The sequence below is a fragment of the Xenopus tropicalis genome, chromosome 1, assembly GCF_000004195.4.
Source record: "Xenopus tropicalis strain Nigerian chromosome 1, UCB_Xtro_10.0, whole genome shotgun sequence".
Taxonomy (NCBI): Eukaryota; Metazoa; Chordata; class Amphibia; order Anura; family Pipidae; genus Xenopus; species Xenopus tropicalis.
In genome coordinates this window covers 159815674-159842664 of record NC_030677.2, presented here as the reverse complement: position 1 = coordinate 159842664, position 26991 = coordinate 159815674, and the positions used below count along the sequence as shown (strand labels likewise).

The window sequence follows — 26991 nt, the reverse complement described above, 5'->3', positions numbered from 1 at the left end:
GAAAGAAAATGTACTTATTGTCACTAGTCAGTGTCAGATTAATGCTTATTTTAAAATGTAGCAGTTTTGTACCCAATATCTCAGACCTCCCATTTCAACATTAAAATAGTTTTTTTTTACCAATATCAGCTATCACTGATATGGCATAAAAGCAATAACAAAGATGCTGCAATATATCACATTCCAACCTACTGTCCATCAAAGCTAGACCAGGAGAAATAGTCACAACTAACATCTCCATTGAGACAAGCTGTTACCGATAATTCACTGGGGAAATTACTGAAACCAGAAAATGCATCATAGCCAGACAACCATGTACAGGTGTTGAAACCATGCCCCATTGACATTTTTATTGTATGTTAAGCAACTAAAGCTCTAACTGCACAAAGAAAAGTAGAATGCCATGCTATTTGTGTTGAAGGCCTGGGTAGTCATATAATATAAAAGCATAGAAATTGGAATTCCCTTGGGTTCTTGGGTAAAATCACGGGCTTTCAAGAAGACAGATTGGGATGATAAACATTTATTAAATAAAAAATATTGCACTTCCAAATTTCAGTAGTACAATCAGCTTATCACGTGATACAGTCAGATCAATAGCCCCTATCATTTATTCTAAGATAACATTTCTCTTTATGTTTAATGTTTTTTGAATCATTTTCATTTTTGTTGTGCAGCTGTAACAACCAGGGAGCACTTGGATAGTCCAAATGGAAAATGAGCAACTAAAACATGACCAACTAAAATATTTCAAAGAATAGGTCTCTTACCTTTTAAAGTTAATAGTTAAAAATGGAGTTCCAAAATCTGGACACTGCTACTGATTTAAGAACATTAGTGCTAAACCTCATCAATGCAGTTTCCCATAACTATCAGATCTTTACTTTCATTTTCTAACTTATAGTAGGCTGTTTATCCAAACCAAATCCTGGATAAGTGCATACCTATTTATGCTCCTTATACACTTATACACAACAGTATTGAATTAAAATGGAAAGCATGCTTTAAACAGTTTAGGGTTCATTTCTCTGTATTATTGGGTATCTCCACCTGATAGAAAGTGTGAAAGAAAAACGTAATTCCCAAAACTTTCTAATATAAATAACTTTCAATTATGTTATTTTATTTTACCTTATTTGTAAATTTCAACTGAAAGCCATTTCTGCCTCTGCAATTCCCTACTCTCCTTTTCCTGACTACTGATACCATACTCATATTATCGGTATTCAGCTTTACCTTCAGCCAAGAATTCAGTTCCCACAATGCCTTGCCTTGGTCTGTGATTAACAGACCAATGAAAAAAGAATAACAGATACATGCAAGGCATTGTGGGAACTGGAGTCTTGGCTGGAGAAGAGCTGGTACATATTTCTGTATCTGGCATATTGATATTGTAATGTAATAGTAAAGACCGATTTTAAAAATTGCTGTCATTTGGGTGCCATTATATTGTAGGTGGTAAGAGGAGGATGAATTGTTCATTGCTGGTCCAATTATAGCTAGAAGTAGCTAAATATACCGGGCCAGGATATGGAGCTCAGGTCAGGCGCATCTGTTCCTGATGGCGTCACGCTTGCACCCTGCAATTTTACTTTCTTTACAAGAAAAATCACTGCATTGCATCTGGGCATATCAAAAATAGCGATGGCATGACTTGTTTCGCTATCTGTTAGGACCATCAGTAGTGATGGGCGAAATGTTTTGCCAGGCATGGATTCACAGCAAATTTCCACGTTTCGCCATTGGCGGATTGTTTCACGAAATGGATGAAAAAATTTGCTGCGGAAAAATTCACCACACGTCCAAAGAATAGAAAAAATAGTCAAAAGAATAGATGCGGGCGTCAAAAGAATAGACGCGGGCGTCAAAAGAATAGCCGTGGGTGACAAAAGAATCTTTCGATTTTTCGCCGTTTTGCGAATCTTCACAAATTTTTCAGCAAAGACAATTGGGACACTCATCGGGACACGTGGATTCACTCATCACTAACCATCAGGCCTTTCTCATTCCTCCATATTTACTGCTTTCAAAAAGTACCTTGTTTCATGAGTACTCTGTTTACTGGCAGCTAAAGGGTTGCATCTAGATGATAATGAACAACAAACAGCCATGAACTGCATATGTTCTTGCTGGGCTGACAAATAATTAGCTGAGCACATCCCAGGGAAGGTATCTCGTGGGCTGATTGTGGCAGAAGTCCAAATTCATGCTCGATGGATGAAAACAGTTGTCACACTTGTCAACTTGTGAGTATGTGAACTGTAAAACTAACAGACAGATCCTTCAGGTTGAAGCCCCCCAAGAGTGAAAGAGCCAGCAGCATCCACACCTGCAAGAGCCGTAGGGGGAGAGATGTAGGTGTGATTTATTGCACACAGCAAATTCAGCAAATGCTTACAGCAGAGCCACACGCATACCGGGGTGTAGGCAAAAGGAAACTGTCTCTTAGTCTGCATGGCTCTTTCTGACATCAATTAGCTCATCAAAAGCTTAGATCTTTATCCCCTTATGTCAAGCATTGCAATGATTTTTCTTAACACAAGCAGTATTAAGCACATAGCATGTACAGTACATAACAGTAACCATCACAGAAACTTCTGAAGACTTTTTCATTCATTTTAGTGAAGGATGTAGTACTAGTCCTTATCAGAAAAATAATAATCGTTTCACACTAATAGATGCTTTATCAATCTATGTTCCATAGTCAAAACCAATTACTAACTCTAAATAAATACTGTGCATAAAATCCTCTAGTGTATTCACTAGAGGATTTTATGCACAATATTTATTTATAATTTAGGTTTCCTGTGAATCACTGGATTTGTCCCCACAATTAACCTGTGGGAGCAGTCTGGTCTTTCCTATTTCTGGTTGAAATCAACATTTCATATTACAATTTATTTGCATCTTAGTTTATTTAATAGTGGTGATATATAAGTGATTTATCTTCAATAAACCTTCAATTCAAAAGGTTGATTTGTATTGCATTCTGTTTGTTTATATAGCACAACAAATGTATGCAGTGCTTTACTAGTCATAAACACAGGGATATTGTTTCTATAAATTGGAAGTGCAAGGAGATTCAATACCCAGTAGGAATGAAGTTCTTCCACCAGAGGTTACAGTCTATCTAGATGTCTTAGATACAATCTATCTAACATTAGGAAAATATTATTACATAAGTCTCCCTTATAAAAGTGCCTAAAATGTCATTCTTCCATAAGGAAAATATCAACAGCTTGATTAATTAGGCAGCAACAGTGCTATTATGAGGGCAATTCCTGTCTTTTTTTCTGTGTAACATTGTTTGTTTGTACCCTATCAAAAACTTCAAAAATGCTATTGCCCACATTCTGCAGTTCAAATACATAGCTGTTTTACATGGTGCCATTAAGGGTGTTTAGAGAGCAGATCTATGGACACCTCTATATTGTCCCTGCTGGGGATGGGATAGTGTAAAGGGGGCACAGCTGGAATTAGGTTAATGTTTCCCCACAAGCACCCATGCTGTATTTGATGGCTGTAAAGTTTAAAACCAAACCATGCAAAAACAATGTATTCAACAAAGTTTGAATGAATGGTGCGAATGACACAGTTGCTTCTTTAATAAATAAGGGGAATTTTATGATGCATAAAATCCCAGTGTGGATTGATGCTGTAGCTGGGTCTGAAGGAACTCGGAGTTCTTTTCATAAGCTTGCTGCTTCAAGTGAATGGCTTTTCAGTCCAGGCAAATGAGTGCTTGCAGTTGTTGCTTTAATATCACTATGGATCCCTTGAGAATGTAGAATAGTTCTGGAGACAAAAGGCTACTTGCATTCATGCTGGATCTGCTCAGTATAGAACACAGCCTCTAAAGTCACCTTGAAGAAAGTATTTTTTCAATAAAACATAGCAAAGTGTTCTTCCTGCATTTTGTTGTGAATAAGACAGATGATGTAGTGAGCTTCACTGTTAAATTGTTTGATTTATGTAAGAAATCATTCTTTTGGATAAAAATACTCTTCTATATTACTTTGCTTTTACAGCAGTGTTTATCTGCTGACATGGGACAAGCCTGAACTTCTCTGTGATGGTGTGTGTGGAGAGAATAGGTACCCCACTAGGAAATTAAATATTAATATAACTTGCTTCGAAATATTAAAAGCTTATCTAATATATATATGTACAAGCCTCCCCCAGCCTGTGCCTCACATGAAGCACTGTATTCATTGATAAGGCAAAACACAGACACATGCTGGATTGTTTTTCACAATTGCACACTTATTCCACTAGGTTTATGCTCTTGCTCTCTAGCATGGTAGAAACGAGGTTCAAAGTGTGAAAAAACATGGCAACAGGCCCAGACTGGCAATCTATGGATTTTGGCAAATGCCAGAGGGGCTTCTGTAAAATGCCATAGACAGTCATTATTATTGTGCTTGTGGGGGGGCATTTTGAGCCTCTGTCTACTTGAAATAGCAGGGTCTATTTTAAATCCATTTGTACAGGGCACATTGTATGTAATATAATGTCTTACTGAAAATAAAAATATTATGCACCTAAAAACATTCTGCAGTCACACAGGTCCCAAAAGTTGCTATGAACAATGTGCAAGGTTATAATCATACTGAGCATTTTGCTTTACATTAGAGAGCAACATCCAAGGTGTCCGTTTCGCCAGGAGTGTGATTGCCAGTTAATGTACAATGTGTTAATAAATTTAGCTGTCTAGAACGTAATAGCAGGTACATTTTATTTTCCTCAGAAAAGTGGTTTGGAGGCACCAATAACTATCACTTATAACTCAAACAACATGTACATCATATGCAGTAAGGCAGAATAAGAACCAATCCGTAACTGTTCAACAGACTATAAGAGGTCTTATCACATCAACTGTGCTGGTGTTGTCCACTTAGTTCTTAATTAAGATATGAGAGCATACCTGGTGATCCTGAGTCTCTCCCTCTTGCTGCCATTATACTTCAATTAAGATTAATTCAGGACCCCTAAATTGCCGCTGACATGACACTTGTAATTGAAAAGGTTTTATTGCTACTCTTTGACTTAAAAAACCTTCCGTACTGATCAAATTTGTAGTGTCAGAATGGGATATTTGGGACCCGCTATGGGCTGTCAGCTAAGGGCCTCTCCCCATGTTCGTTTTGTGGGGGCAGTAACCAAGCAGGCAGCAGGCCTTGGGCAGCAGAGCCCACAAGGACCAGGGCTCAGTAGGGTTTCTTCTGGTGTCTTGCTGGCCCAGTCTAACCAAGAGTGGTTACATTTTGCATTAATGAGCAGCCTCTAAAAAAATTGTATTTGCTTATTTACCTGATTAAGGTTAAGGGTCTGTTGTCTCTAAAAGACCTTTTTCCCATCCATTTTATCAGCATATTAGATACAATCCCTTAATCTCTAATCCCTTATTCCTTAACTTCCATGATGCCTTCCATGACATTGCCAGTGGTTTGTGGTTGCCACCTTGTATTAAAAGCCTGCTATACATCTATGCCGCTTTCTTTGTACAAGCCCAGTGGAATAAGATCAATCAAGTCTTTAATTCCCATTTCCTCCAGGATCAACATTTCCCATTATTCTTCTACTGCTTAGCACTTCATGCCAGTTCTGGCTCTTACTCTGTAATTAAAAGCTACTTCAAATAACACATTACAGAGTGTCTAATTTTTGTTTGACTCAGAAAGGACAAAATAAATGTGTAATTATTAGCTACCAAGGCTTTAGTGGCATTTAGCAAATCATTGCATGGGCAATTAATTAGTGTTTAGAGAGTAGGGGTAGGTAGTTATAGTACAACTGCAACACTCATTTTCTCTGCTTCGGATTTGACTGTGCATATGCAACCCATATACCCATATAACTTAACCCTTGAAAGTCTGGTAACAGCTGTGCAGTGTTTATAAAAGCCTACTAAACAGTGTAGGGAATAATAGGGAAGCAAAGACTTTAATGAAGCAAATATGAACAATTATATAATATAAAGCCATAAAAATATTGTTTCTATGGGGGTTATGTAATAAAATGTTTGCCCAGGAGCACCTGTTTAAAAGCACACATCTTATTGGTTGCTATGGTTTACTGCTACAGGGCAAACATAGTGCCTTTTATTGCATAAGGGGATTTATGTGTTAAATATCTCTGTTGCCTTCTGTGTCTATGGCTATTCTATTTTTCAGAAAGAATGTCTGTATCTTCACCAATCATTCAAGGAAGGGAACTAGGGCAGAGAAGTAAGACACGAGTCTTGCAATCAGGCAGGAGGAAGCACTAATTCTACTGATACAAATTCTGCTTGATTGGCATGGATTTTCCACTGATATCAAAGTGCCCTTTGGCTTCACATACGTCAAACTGTGCCCCTGTGTTTACCCCCAGTGGAAATCAATCTGTGGTTGTGGACGGGGGTTTTATTCTCTGCTACTTGCAACAGTGGTCAGAAGATATAAATGAGTAAATGGTTTGGGTTGCAAACTAGGAGGTAATGTAATAAAAGGCAAAACATTTGCACATTGTCTAGTCACCTATAGCAACCAATCATCAGGTACCATATACTGGTTACCTGTTTAAAAACAAGCATCTTATTGTTTGCAGTAGGTTCCTGCACATGGGCACACTTTGTGTCTTTTATTACATCAGCATATAGGAAGTGTATCACATGGAACAAGGAAGAATCCCCCACTAGTTGAAGGGAGTGAAAATACTACACTCCCAAATCAATAAGTACCACCTGTACTTGTAGGAACAGTACTGAAACAGGGGTGTATAATAAAAAGTATCTATAATTATATTTGCAAACTGTTTATTGCATTACCCACTTGGAGTTCACAGTAGATAAGATAGGAGGATGTCCCAGTGAAACAAACAGCTCTGTGTAATTTATCCATTCAGAGCCTTCTGGGTGGGCACTTGCAATGAGAAATGAACTGTGTGAATATCAGATGGTAATTATATCTCTGCCTGTTTTATGCTAGGGGGTTAGAAAGTTGAGCCCAATGAAATGTATCCTGTTGGCATAAAGTTCAGCATAAGTCTGATGTGTAAATACCTAGAGCTTTTGCTTTGGAAATCTAAACCAATAAGAATATTTGCCATTAATTTGAACACTATAATTTCTAAACAATTATTTATCATTACATTATTTATTGTTAGTGTAAAATGAAATAAACTCTTTATAATATGCATCGAAGCAAATAGATAGAATATTTAGAAAAAAGTTCACACTACTAGGTATATTCATTTGCTTTATGGAGACAGAGCTGGTTACAAACTTACAAGGTTCCCCCCTCAGCCATATTTGAAAATAAGTATATACATACAGTGCAAAAGCCTTATAATAAACTAGAGGCATGACAGTTGTACATTCTTCTCCACTCGCTGTATCTACTGATGGCCAAGAGCTTTAGGATGAGCTTGGTCACTGTAGTTCAAAATCAGCTCAGGTTCGTGGAAAATACCAGCATCAGCTTAGCCAGTGTCCTTTATGTTCCTTCCTGTGGCTTCTGCCAAAATTATCCCATCATTAAACGCTCAATATAAGATCATTTCTTCTTAGAACAGGGCGCCAGGGCAGACTTATAATTCTACATTAGTTTTAGTATAGGTAAAGGTCATCTGCTTTGGCAGTGGTCACAGCAGTTTGGCTATCTGCTTTATATCGTTAGCCCGTTGCAGGCATCATCCCCCTCCACACTATCTTATTGTGGCATTACAGTATGCTTAATATGCTGCAAACCTTCTGGATGCCACATCCCTCCATCTGCTTTGGGATAAGCTATATACATTTGGCAGACTACCTGTTGTAAAGAGAGACAATGTGAGCTGAAGAGGCTGCAACAATTCCCAATGTAACTAGAATATATTTGTTTCAGCATGCTGGGTGAATCTGCTAGAATATTTATCAATGTGTTTTTTTGCCCTGTTGCATATAAAATAATACAAAAATAAATGCAGTAAATGAGACTAAAAGGCAAATGACTATCATTGATCTAACCTGCTTTCTTTTCTTTGTTTTTTTTTTTTATCAAATAATGGTCATATCCTTTCAGTTAGTGCCAAAAAGGCTTCTTCAATGTGAAGAGCAAGTGTTATCTGCTGGGTTTTTACAGCTTGTTTTCTTGTCAGTTTTTTTTCATGTCTGTTCCACAGACAGAAAATGTACTGGAGAAGCTATTACGTTAAAATAGCTTTTCATCTGTGATAATGGCCCTTCTTTTTGTTTATAAAACTATGCTGCCTTCAGATTCTGAAAAGCACCAGCCAAAACCATTTCCTATTCAAAAATGTATTGTATCATTTCTCTATTTGTGGATAATTACCAGGTGGGCTTTGATCAGTAGCTTAATGCCCAAACTTCATGGATCCTATTTGTCAATGTATTGGAAAACGATGTTGTGTGTGTGCACAGGAGGTATTTATTAAGGCTTACGCCCATGTTACTCAAAGATAAAACTAAATATTTAGGGACCCCAAATTCCTAAATGACTTCGGAAAAAGGGAAAGTATTTGCCCTCTGTCTTCAAACCTTTTGACAGGGACATTTGGAACCTTTAACCCAGTGACAGGGCACACATAGAGATCCATTTATCAACAAACTCATTTCCACTAAAACCATGGAAAAGATTTATGAAAAGATCCGAATTGAAAACGCATGAATCAATTAAAATGCTGACGTAAAACAAAAATAACACAAAAACTACAAGTTCCTTGATTCTTCGTGTTATTTTAAATGATAAAAAAAAACTGAAAAATAAATAGATTGTTAAAATTTGCCTAGGACAACTCCCATAGAATTCTTTGACAGCTTTAAGAAAATTTGTGGGTTTTTTTACGTGAAAAATTCAAGTTTTATTGCACTAAGGGATCCCCTCCCTGTGGTCATACAGTTCATGGTGCACACAAACAAACCAAGGCACACATATATGCTAGGTCACATCAGCCAATTAATGGACAGAGTTCTGCCTTTTACTCCCACACTTCTTCCTGTTACAGTTAGAGCTGCATTATTTCCTGTCAGGTGATCTCTGAGGGAGCACACAGCCCATCACAAAATGGTGGATAGATGGTGGATGGAAGAGATGTAAAAGGGCAATAATACTGATATACATATTTCAATTTGGAAAGATTCTTATGATATAAACTATTAGTTTGTTCAGTTTTATTCTAAAGGTATAGTTTTCCTTTAAAAGCCTCTGGCACCAAGCAATCTGTGCATTGTGATAAGTGATCCACTGAAGATACTGTAAGGGCCATGGGCGAAGCATGACATATTTCTTGGCACTCAAGGGGTTAAGGGCTAGACAACAGTTTTTAAATGTCTGTTTTGCCCAAAGCAGCTTTCTGATCCCTGCATCTTTCCTGCTAAAATATTTATACTAAATGAAGAAAACATTTGATGAGCGCTTGGCATGCACAAGTTTATTAGTTATGTGATGCAAATTGGAGATTAAATGTATTTGTACAGGGAGTTGTTTGTTTTGGCATATTTGAATTTAGTTTCATACATTGGTGAATATGTCTAGAAACTCTGACTGCTCCCTTCTTTTATCTGTCAGCAAGGACATTTCATGGTGGCTTAATTTTTGCCTCGGGAACAGGCGAGGAATCTATGATTACAGAGCTGCATTTTGCATTTATTTTTTTATTAAACTTAGACTGAGGAAATGGAATTTTCACATTATTTTTCTGTGTTTTAACCTTTGAAGAATAAACGTATGAAATGATGGTCATTGCGACACTGCAGCACACCAGTTATTATATTGCATATCAAGTGCTCTTCTTCAAACTCTTTACCCTTAAATTAACTGTCACCACTTGCCTTCAGTGTCACATTGCTGGACAGCGATGGTCAAACATGACATTATTATAGAGCTCCTGTGACTCAGATAAAGTCAAATGGCAAATTATCAAACCAAGAAATACCCTCTAGAAAAAAACATTGGCAAATCATCATGACAGATGATAAGGTTTTGAACTCTAACTTTAGCATTAGCTCTGGGCTGATAAATGTTCCTTACTGAACATGCTAGTGCATCAATAATTAGGTTTTACAATGAGAAATGATCCCTTACTGAGCATGCTAGTTCATCAATAACTAGGTTTTAGAGGAGATAGATGCCAATAATTAACACCTCTGAAAACACTTAATCTTTTTTTTTAATCATTATCACTTTTATATTGATATTAATGCAGCAGCAATGGTAGCGCATATACTCCCTACTAATGTGGCCAATAAAGAGTGATATAACTGTGCTTTAAGGTATCCCGAAAGCATGTGAGATGCTGCTTTCACAGGGAACTTTGTAGCATAACCAAGTTGATAAGATAGTGGTACTGCTATTTTAAGGCAGATCATGGGTGACTGCAGCAAGATTACAAAATCCAAACAGTCATCCTCATTTAAATGTATTATGGAAATGTAAGCTGTCAACACAGGCATGCCTATAAATATGCTAAATAGACTGCGGTCTCCTGCCAAGGCATGAGGGCGGCGATGGGGGAAAGATGGAGAACTAAAGAAGCAGAGAAATGTAGACGCCAGTATTAGCAGAAGCGTGGAGCAAAGAGCAAAGCAACTTGGAAATAAAGGTTGAATATATGGCACTCAGATTATCAACAATTACCCAAAAGCTACATAATTTATTTGATAAACATTCTCAACATAGCAGAGAGAATGAGGGGGCTCAGCTGTTTGTTGGAACCAGCCATTTGTTAATGGAATACAAACATTCAAAGTAAATCTATAACTAATAAGCAACACAAATGGCAGAGAAAAGAGCAAAAGTAGAATCATTGTATGTGAACCTCTAATATTGCTATCAGATTAATACAAAGGGAAAAAGACATATTTTTATGATTATGAGGTTTACATATACAGTATATATATATATATATATCAGGAGAGAGCCGGCACTCACGTCAGTCGGGTCACAATAGCCTGGGTGCAGGTCCAAGTGAAGAATTAGATACAGCAGCGAAGAGATCCGCACTCACAGGAGTTATAGAATTAATCTGGTGTTTATTGAGAAGACTAACGTTTCGCCTTTTTCAAAGTATATATATATATATATATACATACATACTTTTACTACTAGCCATAGTACTGGCAGTTCATGTCCCCATGTCCCTTGAATGTTTTTTGCTAGTGGATATTCAAATTATGGATGGGATATGGGAGGCGAAAAGGAACATTTTTTGAATAAGGGAGCCTTATACAAGTCTGAAATTGCATTCAAAGTCAGTTTAAGTCAGTCACTTAAAACAATGCAAAGGGTATATATTTTCAATGGTGATGATATAGATGTAAAATGTTTAAAAAGGGGGCAAGCAGATCAAGTAGGGACACTTGAATAATTTATAATTGATAAAATAATCAGAATAGAATAGTAAACAATCCTAGTGTGTTTAGATTAACAGATGATTAGCAGGTTATTATCATCATCGTTATTCAAAGATAATCTCATTATGTACATCAGTGCTAATCCCTTTAAATAGGGTTTCAAGACCACATGTTCTTTTTTATGATATAGAAAGATAGGCTGAATTGTGCCAGTAAAGTTGCTTGAAGCCATTATTGATTGGTTGCTATGGAACACCACACTTTTTGTTTGGTAATTTAGTACCTATGTTAAGAAATGAGCCCTAGTATTTATAGTTTATATACACAATTATACTTCCTTTAGGCTGGATCCAGGCAGGCATTTTTAATTGGAGAGACACAATCCCCTACTTGTTATCATCCGACACTGTAAATGCAGTCAGGTGAGCCTCAGTATCATCACTGTTAAAGATGTCAGAAGGTTCTTTCTGATCCACTTAACTCAATTATAGTACTAACCTCTAGGCAGAAAGCATTTTCTCAGCAAAACGGATGTCACTGGGTAAACACTCAGCAACATGCATGAGAATGTGTCTCTACCGACACATGGCTGATCCCATAGAACAGCATTGGGACTTATTTTTCAGTTATATCAGCATGGAAAATATGCTCTTTGAAGAGTCTTGGAAGCAGTTTTTAGATGGATATTTAGACAGATCCTGTTTCAGAGGTTAAAATGAAATAAAATGGTCCTTGTTGGGTTTGTACTAACAAAGGTAAATTTGTCTCTTACTGGTCTAAGTATTATACATTCAAAGGGGGTTCCTTATGTTGACCTTGGGCTGGTGTACAAGGCCAAAACCCAAGTGCACACTATATGATAAGCTTTTTGTTACTGCATTTTGCAGTATATGTCACTTGGTATATTCACATTGTACAATTGTCTTAATTATTTGCTTTTGTTCTTCAGGGTTAAGACTGCACTTGGTGCTAAAATACTGTATGTGAGAGTGACTGACACTGAACAGTGGAAGGTACAGAGACAGATGGAAAATGGAGATAAATATACAACTGCCACTCTTGTCTGTGTGCGGCATGGTCCTGTTATCCAGAGCAGGTAGGATATTCCTCTAACTCTATCCTGTGAGCAAATTGGTTGCTATATAAATTTAATTGTTTATACTTAAAATGCATTTCTTAAATTAAAAAGGCTGCTAGTCAAGCACTAATTTGTCAGTGGGACTTCATAACTCGTGTGTAGTTTTGTATTTTCAGGTCATCATCTTTCAATATACTGGTGCTTTAACACTGATGCGTTACAGTAACCCATGGCAAAGAATCAGGCATTTACTTTGCTTATTCTAACTGCACAAGATGTAGTAAACATAATCCCTGCTTGGTATGAGCTGCTTATTACACTGATACTGAGTTACTCCAGTGTTACAATATAAAATAAAAAGGTGACACAGAAAGAAAAATATCCCCACATGAAACAGGAAATATGTATGTGTTAAACTGTCTCACCAGTAGATCTGTGGTGTCCCAGGTACCAAGCTAAAGGAAAAGCGAATATAAATCAATTTGCTTAAGGTATAGAGCACATTTAAGTGCTCCACACCTTAGTTGTTCTTTATACAAATATAACATGCAATAGAAAGACTGTTTAGAGGTAATTGTTTGTTAATAATACCAATTATTGGTAAACCTTCTAACAGCTTCCCCGCTGCTCCCATAGTGAGTCTGGCAGTGGCAGCACAGTGCACTGTGTCTGGTCCTCTGAAGGTTGAAGTGTGTATCCGGCAACTTTTTAACTGTGCATTAAAAGTTTTATTCTACTGTGATCAGTATGGGGTGGGGTGTGAAGTATGGGGATATGACTGCTGCAGTGAGGAGGGTTAAAATGCATTCACCAAAAAGTACTGCTATTATTTAGGCATAACTTGTTGCATTAGTTATATCTTATATCATTATCACAACTGTTTTTTCTTATTCCATATCCTTAATCCTTCTCTTATTTCTGGATTTTACCCGAGTGAGAGCTCATTCAAATTACTCTACCCCAGTCTTCTCTCTCTGCCCTATAAAAGTTCCTTTACTCATAACTTTGCTGTGTGCTTCTTCCTTTACAATTTCAGTTGATTGTTCCTTCTATTCCTAATGTGCTCTTCTCTCCCCTTCCTAGATTGCTTTTACCACTTCCCTTTCTTTCATCTCCAGTGTCCCAACCCTTTCCCACAGAAACCCACCTTTCTTCCCTATGTCTTCTCATAACTCCCCAGTACCACACCTTTATTTTGCTCCAAATGCTCATTATCCTTACTCCACCATAGTAAGCAAATTATTGCTTTAACAGGCTAATTGGATCTTCTGTGCATCTCCCTTTACATAATTTCCACCAGATCAAATAATAGTTCCTTTTTCATCTGTTTCTTGCTTAATCCATAACTCAACTAGTGCTTCTTTTTTTAACTTTATCTTATTTGCTCGCCTCACTTGCCCATCCATAAAACACATTTGTTGTCATTATTACAAAGTGTTCTTTAAATATGTACCGTCCTAGTGATTTTTTTTCCTTCAAGCTTTTTATTATTACCAGCTATGTCCCCCTGCCAATTGCATTTTTCCTTCCAGATCTATACCTTGGCAGCTGGTAGTAACAGGGCCCTGTGCAGGTGTACTAACAAGTCAGATTTTTGGGTAAATAAATGTATCCATGTTGGATATAGGATTTCTTATTGACACACACATGTTGAGTAACAGGTATGCATTCTGTCCCCTCATTGCTAATGATCTTTGTAACACATAGGAGAGGCTAGAATAGCAAGTATAAATGCCCTAAATGACTTGATTTGAATTTACACAAATAGTTAATCTTGTGCTTTACACTCATTGTTATAGTTTTGCTTCCCACAGAACTCAATGTTACTGCCAGAAAAACACATTATTTGGCCTTGGAAATGCTGTGTTTTATTCATGCCTGAGAAACAAGTGCTATGAAGGATAAAGTGATGTTGTGCCCATTATGTAACAATCAAAAGAGGGAGAGCTGGGCAGTGTTAGGCCTGTCTGTGGATGCAGAGAATATTCTCGACACTAAAGGAGCCTCCCTGCTTCTTACGAAGGATCCTCCTAGAACCATTCACTTGAAAGTGCATGTAATTCACTCATACACCATATTATTTGTGCCTTTTCAGTTTAAACTGTATTCACCAAGTGAAAGATTTGTCAATCCAGATGATCTTTTTTAACCAATACAATTAGCATAATTTCAGTAATCTGAAAGTAATGAAAATGTATTGCACAAATAAATGAATCGAAGTGTTAATTAACTACAGTTATGCTTTCTAATATTATTTAACAGATGTTAATGTAGAGGTGTTACTCTTACTGGTTTCATTTAGTAGTTTAGTATAATGTGCACAAGGCAGGCAGCTGATAAATCAATACTGAAAGCTATCTTTGGAAATTTTAAGTGATGCAGTAGTGCCATTGCCAGGGCCCTGATTTCTTGCGGATGAAGTGTTAAAATCTCTGTATTTCTTCAGTGAACAACAGAAGTCCCATAGGACACTGTTTATCAGACCTTTTTAGTTCAGGCCCTCCTTGAAGTTTGGTCAAGGCCCTTCTTAGCTCATTAACTACCAATATTTTGCAGATTTTCACCGTTGCCCAAATTTTCTGTAGTTTGGAAGAACAGATTCACTCATAACTATTAATATATAATTGTTTGCTCCAAATCTCACCCTGAGTATCTAGGTGAGCACACTTAGTTGCAGGCTTGCTTAGTTTTATTGCAGCTCCTCCATTTCGTATAGAAATTATGAATATCCAGACTTTGGCCCTTCAGCTGTTGAACAATGTGTGGGGCTTTGAACAGCCACTTCTATTTGCATCCCCCTAAAGACAGCTCTCTGACTGTCTTTGCTTACAGTATATGGCTCCCTTGGGAATCAGTTTGAGGCTCTTTCAATATCATTCTTTTGGCCCCAATGGATAATCCACTCTGCCAGCACCTCTCATCAGCACGTGTATAAGGCATGAGCAGATCTGGAAATAAGAGGGAGCACATTTGAATTTCTAACATTCAGATCTTATTCATATTCAGATCTGACACCTGGCCCATATGCAGTAAGAAATAATGAAGTTTGATACTTGCTGCTTTCAGATATAGCTGTCATACCAGCCAAGGCAGGTATTGTTATAGGCTAATGTGACCAGAACTTTCTGCTACTTCAACTAATGCACAATGCTTATAAAAAATATATTGTTCAATGCTGAACCCTCGTTGATTATTAATTTATACACATTCTTTATCAAATATGGAGATGTCATCTTAAATTATGAATATGTGGTCAAACAGAATCAGAGAAAGCATTCTTATTTAAGGGTTTACACTTTATTTAATAAGTCCAGTGTATGGGTTTTACAGTATGAGAGGCATGTTCCTGATCAATTTGCCATAAATCCCAACAACTACTTTATAAGCTCTTACAAATTGTGAGAACTTGGATTTTTAGCCATTTGGATGCATAGTAAATCTAAAAAAAAAAATGGGCAACTTTTTTTCCCCGTGACTTTTAACACAATTAGTAAATGTCCCCCCCCCCCAGAATTTGTTCTGGGAGTGACTGATTTTGACTATTGATAATGGTTGGACATGCAGGGCTTCATTTTAATGTACCGGTATTTAGAGCATTCATTCAGTAGGAATGCAGTGCACTCTCTTGTGTTGGTAATGTTGATTTATTTTGCTCAGTATGAACAAAAAGCACCACAGGCAGTGCTGTAAACGTTACGTTCTCTATGGAAGCCTTGCACATGTACTCACTTGACTGGTACAGTATGCTTTTTCCCATCTACTGGTGTTTCCCATTAGTCTTCATCTGAAGCTAAAATGTTCCACTAGGCTGCCCAGTTAAATTCTTCCCCTTTCAGACAGGCCTGCAAGCATTACTTTGTAGCACAAAGGTTAAATCCTTCTCTGCATATGTCTACAGTTGGTTTAGCATGGAACGGTTTGTTACTCTGATTTTATTTAATCCCTTAGTGCAGATACAGCCGCTTACAAGTCTCTCTGCATGAATGTTCTCTATTTAAATCTCGTTGCCTGACTGAACCAATGCCTTTGAAATCCTTAAGTACTTTATTCACGTTTACTTTTTTTCTGATGTGAATTCAGCTAAATTAAAATTCGTTACAGCATGAGTATGTACAAATATACATATTCTAAACAGTTATTTCAGAACCTGATATTGAATTAAACCATATTGGATTTTTGCCGTAATACTGAGACAATCTTTTGCAAACCTACATTTTGAATTATGGCTCATTTTGGAATGTAAACAAACAAGTCAGACTGAAGAAAATGCTAATTTATTAGCATTATTTAGTTTGAATGATTTAACTTTTTTGACTTGCAGCCTATCTACAAGATACCAACATAATTTGCCATCGGAACAGGGGCAAGTGCTTAAATGTTAAAAGATGCACCCATATAAAGAGCACTTGCCACTGGCAGACGAAAGCTGCCCTGTACTCCTTGCAGCAGATTAGAAATCCAGACCAAGATACAGAACACATTTTGGATAGGTGCAAATAAGCCCTCGTTAAGCCCGAGTCTCCATTAAGTGTCCCAATTTCCTATCCATCACATAATGTTTATCTATAACTAGCACCTCCTTTGACTTTCTTTTATTACCCACATTTATGTACTAATCAATAAGAAAACACAATCTCTAAATGTTGGCAATAAGATACCCAAAATGCAAACATTTACTCTGGGAAATACCAATAAAAAATAGCCTATATTGTGGGAAGAGAGAGACCAAGACATGCCAGTGCTTTTTCAGTTTCTACAGCTGACTCTCATGCAAACATGGTTATGTATGCTTTATAGAGGCCTTAGTGCATGTCTGAATATTTAGATTTGTTTTCTTCAGTCTGTTGCCCTACCATCTTCTCTTGTCTTTTTTCTTCTGCACCATTAAACTCTTTCTATTTCCTGTCTCCCCACCCTCCCTACAGTATATCCATTTCTTCTTTGCCCATTCTTTATTACCTTCTCTTGACCTCATCACTTATTCTGACACCCTGCTGCTGCCATACACTGTTTCTTTATGTCTGTGCACAGCCTTTACCTGTTGGCTCCAATGACACTGTTATATGAATTATTGCTAACATTAGGGCCCCTTTACAAACATATGTGCTAAAGAGTACAGTTTTTGCCACCTCTCAGTGCTCTAGCACTTTCCTAGTTTCTATTAGCATAAACTGGATTGAGTTTTGGATTGGATTTATGACTAGTGATGAGCAAAATTTTTGTCAGGCGGAAAAAAAAAAACTGGCATGTTTAAAATAAAAAGCAGCGCGCATCAAAAGGGGGATGTATTACCAAATTCAGCTGTAAATATTTGTTGCCAGGGGGTCCTATCATACATTGGTGCCTTCTACAGCAGGAAAAAGATTGCATTATTTGCTGAAAGAGTCTGTAATACACCAACTACCTTAAATTCAACAATCCCATTTTGTGCCAGCATTGTATATCCATTCCAGGAAAGCACTCTATTAAACAGAAAGTAAACCCAAATTAAATTAAGTAACTTTTAATAATGCATTCATTAAAAATAATTATTAGATATCATTGCTATTGAAAGTGGAATCTGTCTGGAATCTTGCATGCCTCTGTATCTCCTTCTGCAAGAGTCTGTTAGTCACAAAAGATACAAGGTATGTAACAGCAATTACATTTACAAATAACTAAAATCAATTCACTATAAAATGTAATTTATGTATATTGGAAAGTTGCTTACAATTAAAGTTGCTTTCAATACACAACATTTTATGTTTGGGTTTACAACCCCTTTCTAGCCTTGTGTATTAGCAGTTTAATAAGTTCCCCTTGTGTTTCATGCTTCAAGGAAACAGAGTTGCAGGTCTAGAGAAGGAGTCACAAGCATTTAACCTGAAATCTTAATTGCCTTCCCAGCCACCTGTCTCTCATACACAGCTCCAGCACTAGCTCTGACTGAGTGGCCTCTCTACTAGAGAGAGATTTATTTCTTGTATTTATTTATTACTTTTTTTTTTTTTTAAAGATTGTATTTATTGGACGTTGGATGGCTGTCGGACTTGCCCTTTTCTTACTCTGAATTCCAGCAGAGAGCCTCTGATGTGAACTGTAATTCGCCTGTAGTTGTGAGTGATTATGTGTCGGCAGCACTCTGCAAGCAACACTTTTTGGGGAAGCTCCCACAGCGCCTAGCTGATTAAATTCTGCTTGCTCTCGGCACCTTCGTGTGAGCCTTTATTTGACATGTTGTAAGGTTAGCACTGGTCATTGGATTGTTTTCCTCTACTTTGATTCTCTTTGTGAAAACAAGTGTTGCTTTGATGAGAAATTCATGTTTGTTTTTCATCATGCCCATGGGGAGGGCAGTGCTACCCTTTCTCATGGATAATCCTGCTGTGGAAATACAAGCCTTGGCTCTCATCAAATCATGCTGTAGTTAGTCATGTAGTAACAAAATAGCTTTGGTGACGTAGAGTATCATTAGTCTGGAAAGCTTATACATTACTTATACTTTTTAGTATAGTGAAATAAAATACTTGTGTGTGCATGGTCAATAGAAGCTCTGCACTCTCAGACTCATCTTGGTGCTTTAGAAAAAGATTGTTATTTATATGCATCTGGCTCTGTCCTGCTGACTACACCTACTTCTTCAATGTTGGATCCTTTCAAAAGTTATACATACCCCTGTTGGAGTCTCTGGATTCTTGTGTAATAAGTCCTGGCAGCACCAAGTAGCTGGGAGCCCGGTCCAAAGCTAAAGGTGGCAGAGAAGCACAGCTAAAGTAGAATCTAGTTACTTCCCCTGAGTTTCTGATTGCCTTACTTGACAATAACATGACAGAAGAATCTAAACTATACAGTTTGGATTTAATCATTACAAACTGCAATGTGAATTGTGAAAACTGACCTGAAATATTTCAAAGAATTATACATGGTTAACATACAGCACAAATAACAGTTAGCAAATATTCCTTTGTATCATAGTAACGAAAAGCGTACTGCTGAATAGTCAGATTACAGCAATGCATGGTGATTCAAACTTCTTTAACTCCTGCAGATCTTTCAGGTACAATATTAAGTCAGATCTCTCTTACAAGAATACAGAGACAGTGCACAAAGCTCCAGTCTTTCTCTTCTACTGCTTCTCCACAGGAGTCCATCACAGCAAACAATTTATATAGGTGCTTAGCGTATGGAGATTTTAGAAATCCCTCTTAAAGATTATTAAAGTGTAACATTTTTAGGGGATTTTAATTGGGTGAAATCCTTGGTTTTAAAAAAGTTTCCTTAAAATGGCCCATCATTATTTATTATATACTTTCTCTCTTAAAAGGGGACATTGTGTAAAAAACAAGGATGTGCCAATATGAAATACTCTTTTAATTATAGATGGAAGGTGTTTAAAAAATAATTTGATTGAGGCTGATAATATTCCCCAACTTACCAGTCCTGCCTATCCCAGGCTGCGCAGGGGAGCCGGTGGCACTCAGCACACTGCACTGCAGAATAGGAACCAATCAGCAGCTAGGCTGACCTGATAGAGAACTGAATCCTATCTTTTCTTATGTGACTGCAGGTCTCTGATTGGCTACCCCCTTTTGCTGTGCTTCTGGCAAGGACTAATAGAATACGCCCACCGCTCATAAAAACACAGACTGGGTCTGAAGCAGATCCTAGGGGAACTCCAATAAAGGGGGCAGCACCATATAGTATTCATTATTGTTTGCATGATTAGGATATTTTTCATTATGCTATATATCTCCTTTAAGATAAGGTTTTTTTGCCTTTGGTCTTTTTTTCTTGCCCCAAATGCAATAGAGTCAGTGCTTGTTTTTGTTACATTTTTTTTTCTGCATCAAATGCATCAAAGTTAATGGGCATTATTGCTTATGCTTTTTTTGTGGCAAATGCATTAGTCAAGAGACTTTTTTTTGTGTGTTTTTTTGCAGAAATCGCATTGGAATCTATGATCGGTTTTCTCTTCTACTTTTCTTGCATTTTTTTCCTGCTCAAAAAAGCATTGTATAGTTTTTCAGCAAAACAAAACACAGTGCGATTTTCTATCTTAAAAATTCCCAAAAATGTTTTCCATTCTGGATACGCAGATTTTGTTGCAAATCTATATCAGCGAAAACATTAGCTCATCCCCGAGTACTTGTGATTACTCTTGGTGCATTGGCCTCTCTTGACATGACAAACTATAGGCAGGAAACACCATTTTGCTGCAACATATAGCTCAGTATGCTGTTGAAGCTTCTCTGCTCAATTCTATCACTCACTGTTAGAGAAAGGATAGAATAGAGCAGAAGAAACATTTCATGTTTTCTGTAAAAACTGCTAATATCATTAACTAAAGAAAATCAAGTTAATTGCAAAAATGTTACATTACAACAGTATACATGCAGTACATGTCCCCATAAAATGTTCCCTTAACTGCACACAGCTTTCCATAAAATTCTTTCAAAATAAATCTGTTCAATTGTACTGAGCATTGATTATTTTGTGGAGAATCTGTTGAGAACTATCCCTCACCCACTAATAATAAGCTCTTGGCATTGGGACTCTTTCTGCATGGGGATGGGCCTGGCTTTATTATCCAGATGTCGACTGCAAGTGCAAAGGATTGTAGGATTGCAATATGGTGATACAAAATGACTCTAATGTGTTTGTTTTGCCTTTGTGATTATTTGATATATGGTAAGTAGAGCATGATTCCATTTGATGAAGTCATCCTTGCTGTTTATGAGACTGGGATACGTTGAGTCCTAAATTGCCAGTAAATTTTACTCTCGATGAAGGTGTCCTGTCACATGCCGTGTTCGTAAATCTGTTAGAAGACAAATTTCACTAGACATCCTACCTCACTACACCATCTGTTTCAACGCATTCCCCTTTGAGTATCCCTGCACAGTTAATTAGAATATTTCTGTAGTTATACGCTAATCACCTAAACTGGGAAATGTGCCAGGTTCCACAAGACGACAGATTGTTTTATAGTGATGTTTACCTAGGAATATAGCCTTAGAGAGAGCGACCGGAGCACACTATAAAATCTCAACTTGTGGATCTCTGTTTATAAAATCTGCATGTTTGCTTATGTGGAATTAGTAATTGTTGCAATGCTAACACGAGGAGGTTAGTAACAGCGGACAGTAATGTTTCCTAATGCTTTGCTTCCATGTAAAGGGAAAGTACACCAGGTATATTGTATGCATTTTATGTTTTCATTGTATTAAGTGTGAAGACCGCTTATAATGTGCAAATCATTTTCTACTTCTGTATTTCTCCATTTGTACAAATGGGCAGGAGTTGCAGTACTGCTATAGAGAATCATTCTCTAATGACACAGTACTCCCAACACTATTTGATGATGCTTTCTTCATAAAAACAACATCACTGCTGAAGAAACTACTCACACTCAGTGCTCACACTTCTGTGTACAAATGGAAATATTTATCTATTAAAGGTGAGCTATTACCCTGAGAAATAGTTTCAAATCTTTTTCTATTGTGCTTGTCAGGCAAAATAAACTTTACGTACAGTATATAATTAATACAGGTATGGGATCTGTTATACAGAATGCTCAAGACCTGGGGTTTTCTGGATGTTTCTTTCCATAATTTGGATTTCCATGCCTTAAGTCTACTAAAAAATCATTCAAATCATTAAATAAACCCAATAGGATTGTTTTGCCTCCAATAAGGATTCATTTTATTTTAGTTGGGATCAAGTACAAGGTACTGTTTTATAATTATAGAGAAAAAGGAAATCATTTTTGAAATGTGAATTATTTGCTTAAAATCAAGTCTTTGGGAGATGGCCTTTCCATAATTTGGAACTTTCTGGATAATGGGTTTCCAGATAATGGATCCCATACCTGTATAAATATTTCAGTCTTGGAATTCACAATCACAGCAAGCAGGTGGGTGCAATTTTGTAAACACTGTTATTAAGACAAGCTTTGCAACCTCCCAAAATCTTAATTATATGCCAGAATAAGGGCCCTAGTGCCCATGGCCATGCACAATATACTTAATTATAGACTGTAAAGAAGGAGGGGGAATGTGAGCAGTACAGTAACATCTAGGAAGTGCTAAATGGAAAGTGAAAGTAACTGCCTGCCCTGCCTCTGTGCCTGAGCTAAGAACAGGTAAAGAAAAAAAAATTTTTTTGGGACAAATTTTAAAGGAACAGTAACACCAAAAAATGAAAGTGTATAAAAGTAACTAAAATATAATGTGCTGCTGCCCTGCACTGGTAAAAGTTGTGTGTTTACTTCAGAACGTCTACTATAATTTATATAAATAAGCTGCTATGTATCCATGGAGGCAGCCATTCAAAGGAAAAAAGGCACAGGCACATAGCAGATAACAGATAAACACTATTGTATTCTACAGAACTTATCTGTTATCTGCTATGTAACCTGTGCCTTTTCTCCTTTTTTCCAGCTTGAATGGCTGCCCCCGTGGCTACACAGCAGCTTATTATATGAATTATAGTAGTGTTACTGTAGCAAACACACCAGTTTTACCAGTGCAGGGCAACAGTGCATTATATTTTTATTACTTGAAAGCTCTTTCATTTTTTGGTGTTACTGTTCCTTTAAATACATCGCAATCTGGTAAATATATTGTTTCTTTGGCAGCAGGTAAAATCATGTTTGAAACTGATTTTAAAGCGGCATCTCTAAGAATTAGCAAAAAGCAAAGAGTAAAACAAAAAAACTCATGTAATACTTTTATATATCTTTTTATATGCAGTGGTCCGTTCAGCCACAGTCACACACTGAGGACGCCATTTACTAACTGTCAGATTTTTATTCCTAAAAGTCACAGGAAAAAAAAAATTGCAACATTTTTGAGATTTACTAAGCATCCAAACAGCTAAAATTCCAAATCCGACAATTAGCCAGCTACAGCTTGTTGAGACTGTGTAGAAGTCAATGGCAGATGTCCCTTCCCTTCCTGGAAGATACTTATTTTACTTCGAAACTTTAGAGGTTTTAGATTTTTGACGTTGGGTTTTTTGTGCCGGTTTGTGTGACAAGTTGAAAAATTTGGGATCTTCAAGACTTTTCTGTGACTTTTTTTGTGCTGACTTTTTAAGTTCAGACTTTTTAGTAAATGTAAGAGACTCATGGAAACTGGTTTATTCAAATTTTAACATTAAAAGAGAAATGTTAGAGTTTTAGTAAATCTGCCCCTGAGTGTCACTAACACTTTGAGCAGCTGTAAGGTACTAGCATCTCTTTAATTTTGTCTGTGATTGAGACAGAAACCTGCTATAATTCTTACTGTTTATGTATTTTTTGGGGTATCCCAAAATAGTATCTTTACCTCACCTGGATTTGTCACTCGTTAGCCCCATTTTTATGTAGGGAGTTGCAGGTAATTATTTACATTTGTCCTTTATGGGGGACAACAGACAACAATTCAGTAGGTTTTTGTCTGTGGATTTCTGAGAAACGTACAACAGAACACTGTCAAATTGCTTGGTGTCAGTTTAACCTAGGGTAAATAGTTTAACAGAAAAATATAACCCACAGGCTCCTAGGCTGCTGACCACAAAGGGAATGTATAAAAAACACCTTTCTGGAAAAGTGACAGTTACTTTACTCAAGAGGCAACATGCCACAAAACAGGCACAAATGGCCATTTTTTACTCTAATCTTTGCACCTGATTCTGGAGGCACAAAATTGTGCTTGTGATATTAAGATTGTACCTGTTATGTAAGGGGCAGAAGATGGGCAACCCCTTTATAGTTTATATGGCACAAGCTTTAAAGGGAGCACCAGCTTTCTGTACCTTGTGTCAGATGTATCATTAGGGCATAGACTGCTTCCATACAACACAAAGGATCAATACAAGGTTCAATTTTATGCCCATCATAGATAAGTCACTTTTTGCTTGCAACCTTGTGAAAAATATGCAAGAAAAGTGTGGCCTGCAGCCATAAACATCAGAATAACTATATATAATGTGCAGCTTTGTCATAAACATCAGAATAACTATATATAATGTGCAGTTTTGTCATAAAAATCAGAATAACTATATAATGTGCAGTTTTGTCATAAACATCAGAATAACTATATATAATGTGCAGTTTTGTCATAAACATCAGAATAACTATATATAATGTGCAGTTTTGTCATAAACATCAGAATAACTATATATAATGTGCAGTTTTGTCATAAACATCAGAATAACTATATATAATGTGCAGTTTTGTCATAAACATCAGAATAACTATATAAAATGTACAGTTTTCATAACAGTTTATCTGGAACTAATCTACAGTGCCAAAAACAGAATGGGAATAAGAGGGAACATTGTTACCATTGGTTTGGCTACTGTCAGATTTAAGGCATGCTAACAATTACTTTTTTACCTGCCCAGAGAAAGGTAACTGCCACTGCCATATTTGTTTTTATATCTAATTCATATTCTTTCTTCAATAATATAATATTACGGTATGATGACTGATCTGTTCATAACAAGGCAATCAGAAATAACACTTAGGGGCTTATTTATTCATTTTCCAGTTTGTGAATTTGAGTTTGTTTTTCTAAAACTAATAAGCTCGCATATCAAACGGTTGCTTATTATTAATAAGGAAACATTATACAAATATTATAGGACTATGCTCATAAGTTTAAGTATATTTAGTATCTCACCGATAGTATAGATGGGCCTGGGTGCTCATGCCCCAGACCTTCAGCTTAAGGAGACCATTTAGGAAATCCAAAAAAATGAAAACGGCAGGCACTCCAGGACTTGAAGAAAAAGTATCAGGCAGTAGACTCCAAAAATTTAAACAAAATCATAAGTTTATTATACTAACACTTAATGCTACATAGCCTTAAAGGCAAATTAGCCAATGGATGTACAAAGAAAATTAAACAATCACAATATATAATTAGCCATTGGCTATATATATAATGTAAGTTATTGTGTGTTATTTTGAAAATAAAGTATTATAATGTTAAAAACTAAGTAAGTTGGTCTTTTATTAGAAGATGCCACATAAAAAATGGTAAATAACTTAAACATAGCAAGAAATGTCGTAATCAAAGTTAAAACACAATAACTTACATTATACATTTTTGAGAACAGTGTATTTACATTTTTTTCAGATATCCGTGGCAGATCTTTATACCACATGATCTAACACTAATGTTTTTCATCTCTAAGCTCTGATAGTCTTCCAATTAATCTCAACATTATGTGATTGGTTGATTTTCTTTGTTCAGCCATTGGTTAATTACATATCGTGATTGTTTAATTTTCTTTGTACAGCCATTGGCTAATTTGCCTTTAAATACTTGTTGTCTATGTCTTTGCATTCAGCCTATGATTAATTACCATATGGTATGAAACGCGTAAGGCTATGTAGCATTAAGTGTTAGTATAATAAACTTATGATTTTATTTCAATTTTTGGAGTCTACTGCCTGATACTTTTTCTTCAAGTCCTGGAGTGCCTGCAGTTTTCATTTTTTTGGATTTCCTATTAATAAGGAAACCCTGTCCAAATAAAAACTGGAATATCTTGAATTTTTCAAGTTTATGAGCTCTAAAATCTTGACTTAGCCTATGAAAACTCCCATTGACTTCTAAAGAAACTCACAAGCTTTTAGATAGCGAATATTTACATTTGAGTTTTCAGGTTTTTTTGCACTTAATAAATACCAGACATTCGAGTTTTCAAACAATAACTCAAATTTGAGTTTTTTTAAGCGCAAAAAATCTCGAATCACGAAAAATAATCAAACTCAACCGTTGCTACATCACCCCCTAACAATCCAATAAAGAATTAAATTAAAAATGATGACCAAAATGATAGTAAAATCCTACTTCAAAACAGAAAATGACGCATGAGGTCAAAGTGGATGAAAGTAGAACTCTGGCTCAGTTTAAAGCAAATGTAACACCTATTTGGCCTATTTAAGGACAAATCCAGGCTAGTAGTATAATGGAGAGCATGGGTTACTTGCGACACTTAATACAAAGGAGTGAGCCTCTGCTATATGGGAGAATTAAGATGGAGCGAGGGTGTAGTTGAACTACAACTAGCTGAGGTGTGTGGTGCAAATAGTAAAAGATGGACACCAGAGGATTCTTATGATGCAATAATAACTGGTTTATTGTACAAAGCAATTGGATAGTGCAGCAGGGTATATACTCACAGTCACAGCAGTATAGGAATTGGTCACAATGGATATAGCAGATGTGACACTCAAGGAAACAGAATACCCCACTTGGAGGATGCACAGAGGATTAGCTGATACCCGAGGTGAAGACCTTTCAGAAGGGAGTGTTCCGGGCGACTGTGGTCCAGGGGAGAGCTCCTAACACTGGTACCTGGCGTCTAATAAAACCGGTCCCTAAAGAACGACAACAGAGCCGGGGTAGGCTAAACCCTTTTACAACTCCTGGTTGGGGCTATTAACTGCCATTACTAAATAAGCTGACTATGCTCACCACTCCTAGAGGGTGCTATAAATAAACTGTGTGTGCTGGCTTGTTCTCATTCACGGGGCCCTGTCCCCGACTTATCACCGTTGTATATTTGTCCAGCAGCAGGAGAAAGTGGAAAAAGAGAATCTGGGAGT

General features: G+C 36.8%; 1 protein-coding gene across 2 annotated transcripts in view; it reads left to right on the top strand.

The window, feature by feature from the left end:
• Window positions 1–26991, top strand: part of tmem132b (transmembrane protein 132B) — a 295846-nt gene that overhangs the window by 111523 nt on the left and 157332 nt on the right. Inside the window, exons 1-2 of one of the 2 annotated variants that reach the window (XM_031892519.1) lie at window positions 9053–9162; window positions 12282–12428. In XM_031892519.1, coding sequence (XP_031748379.1) covers window positions 12358–12428 — 71 coding nt within the window. In that variant the 5' untranslated portion in view covers window positions 9053–9162; window positions 12282–12357. Of the gene's footprint in view, window positions 1–9052; window positions 9163–12281; window positions 12429–26991 lie in introns of those variants that run through there. The other variant, XM_002935284.3, reaches the window with a different exon arrangement.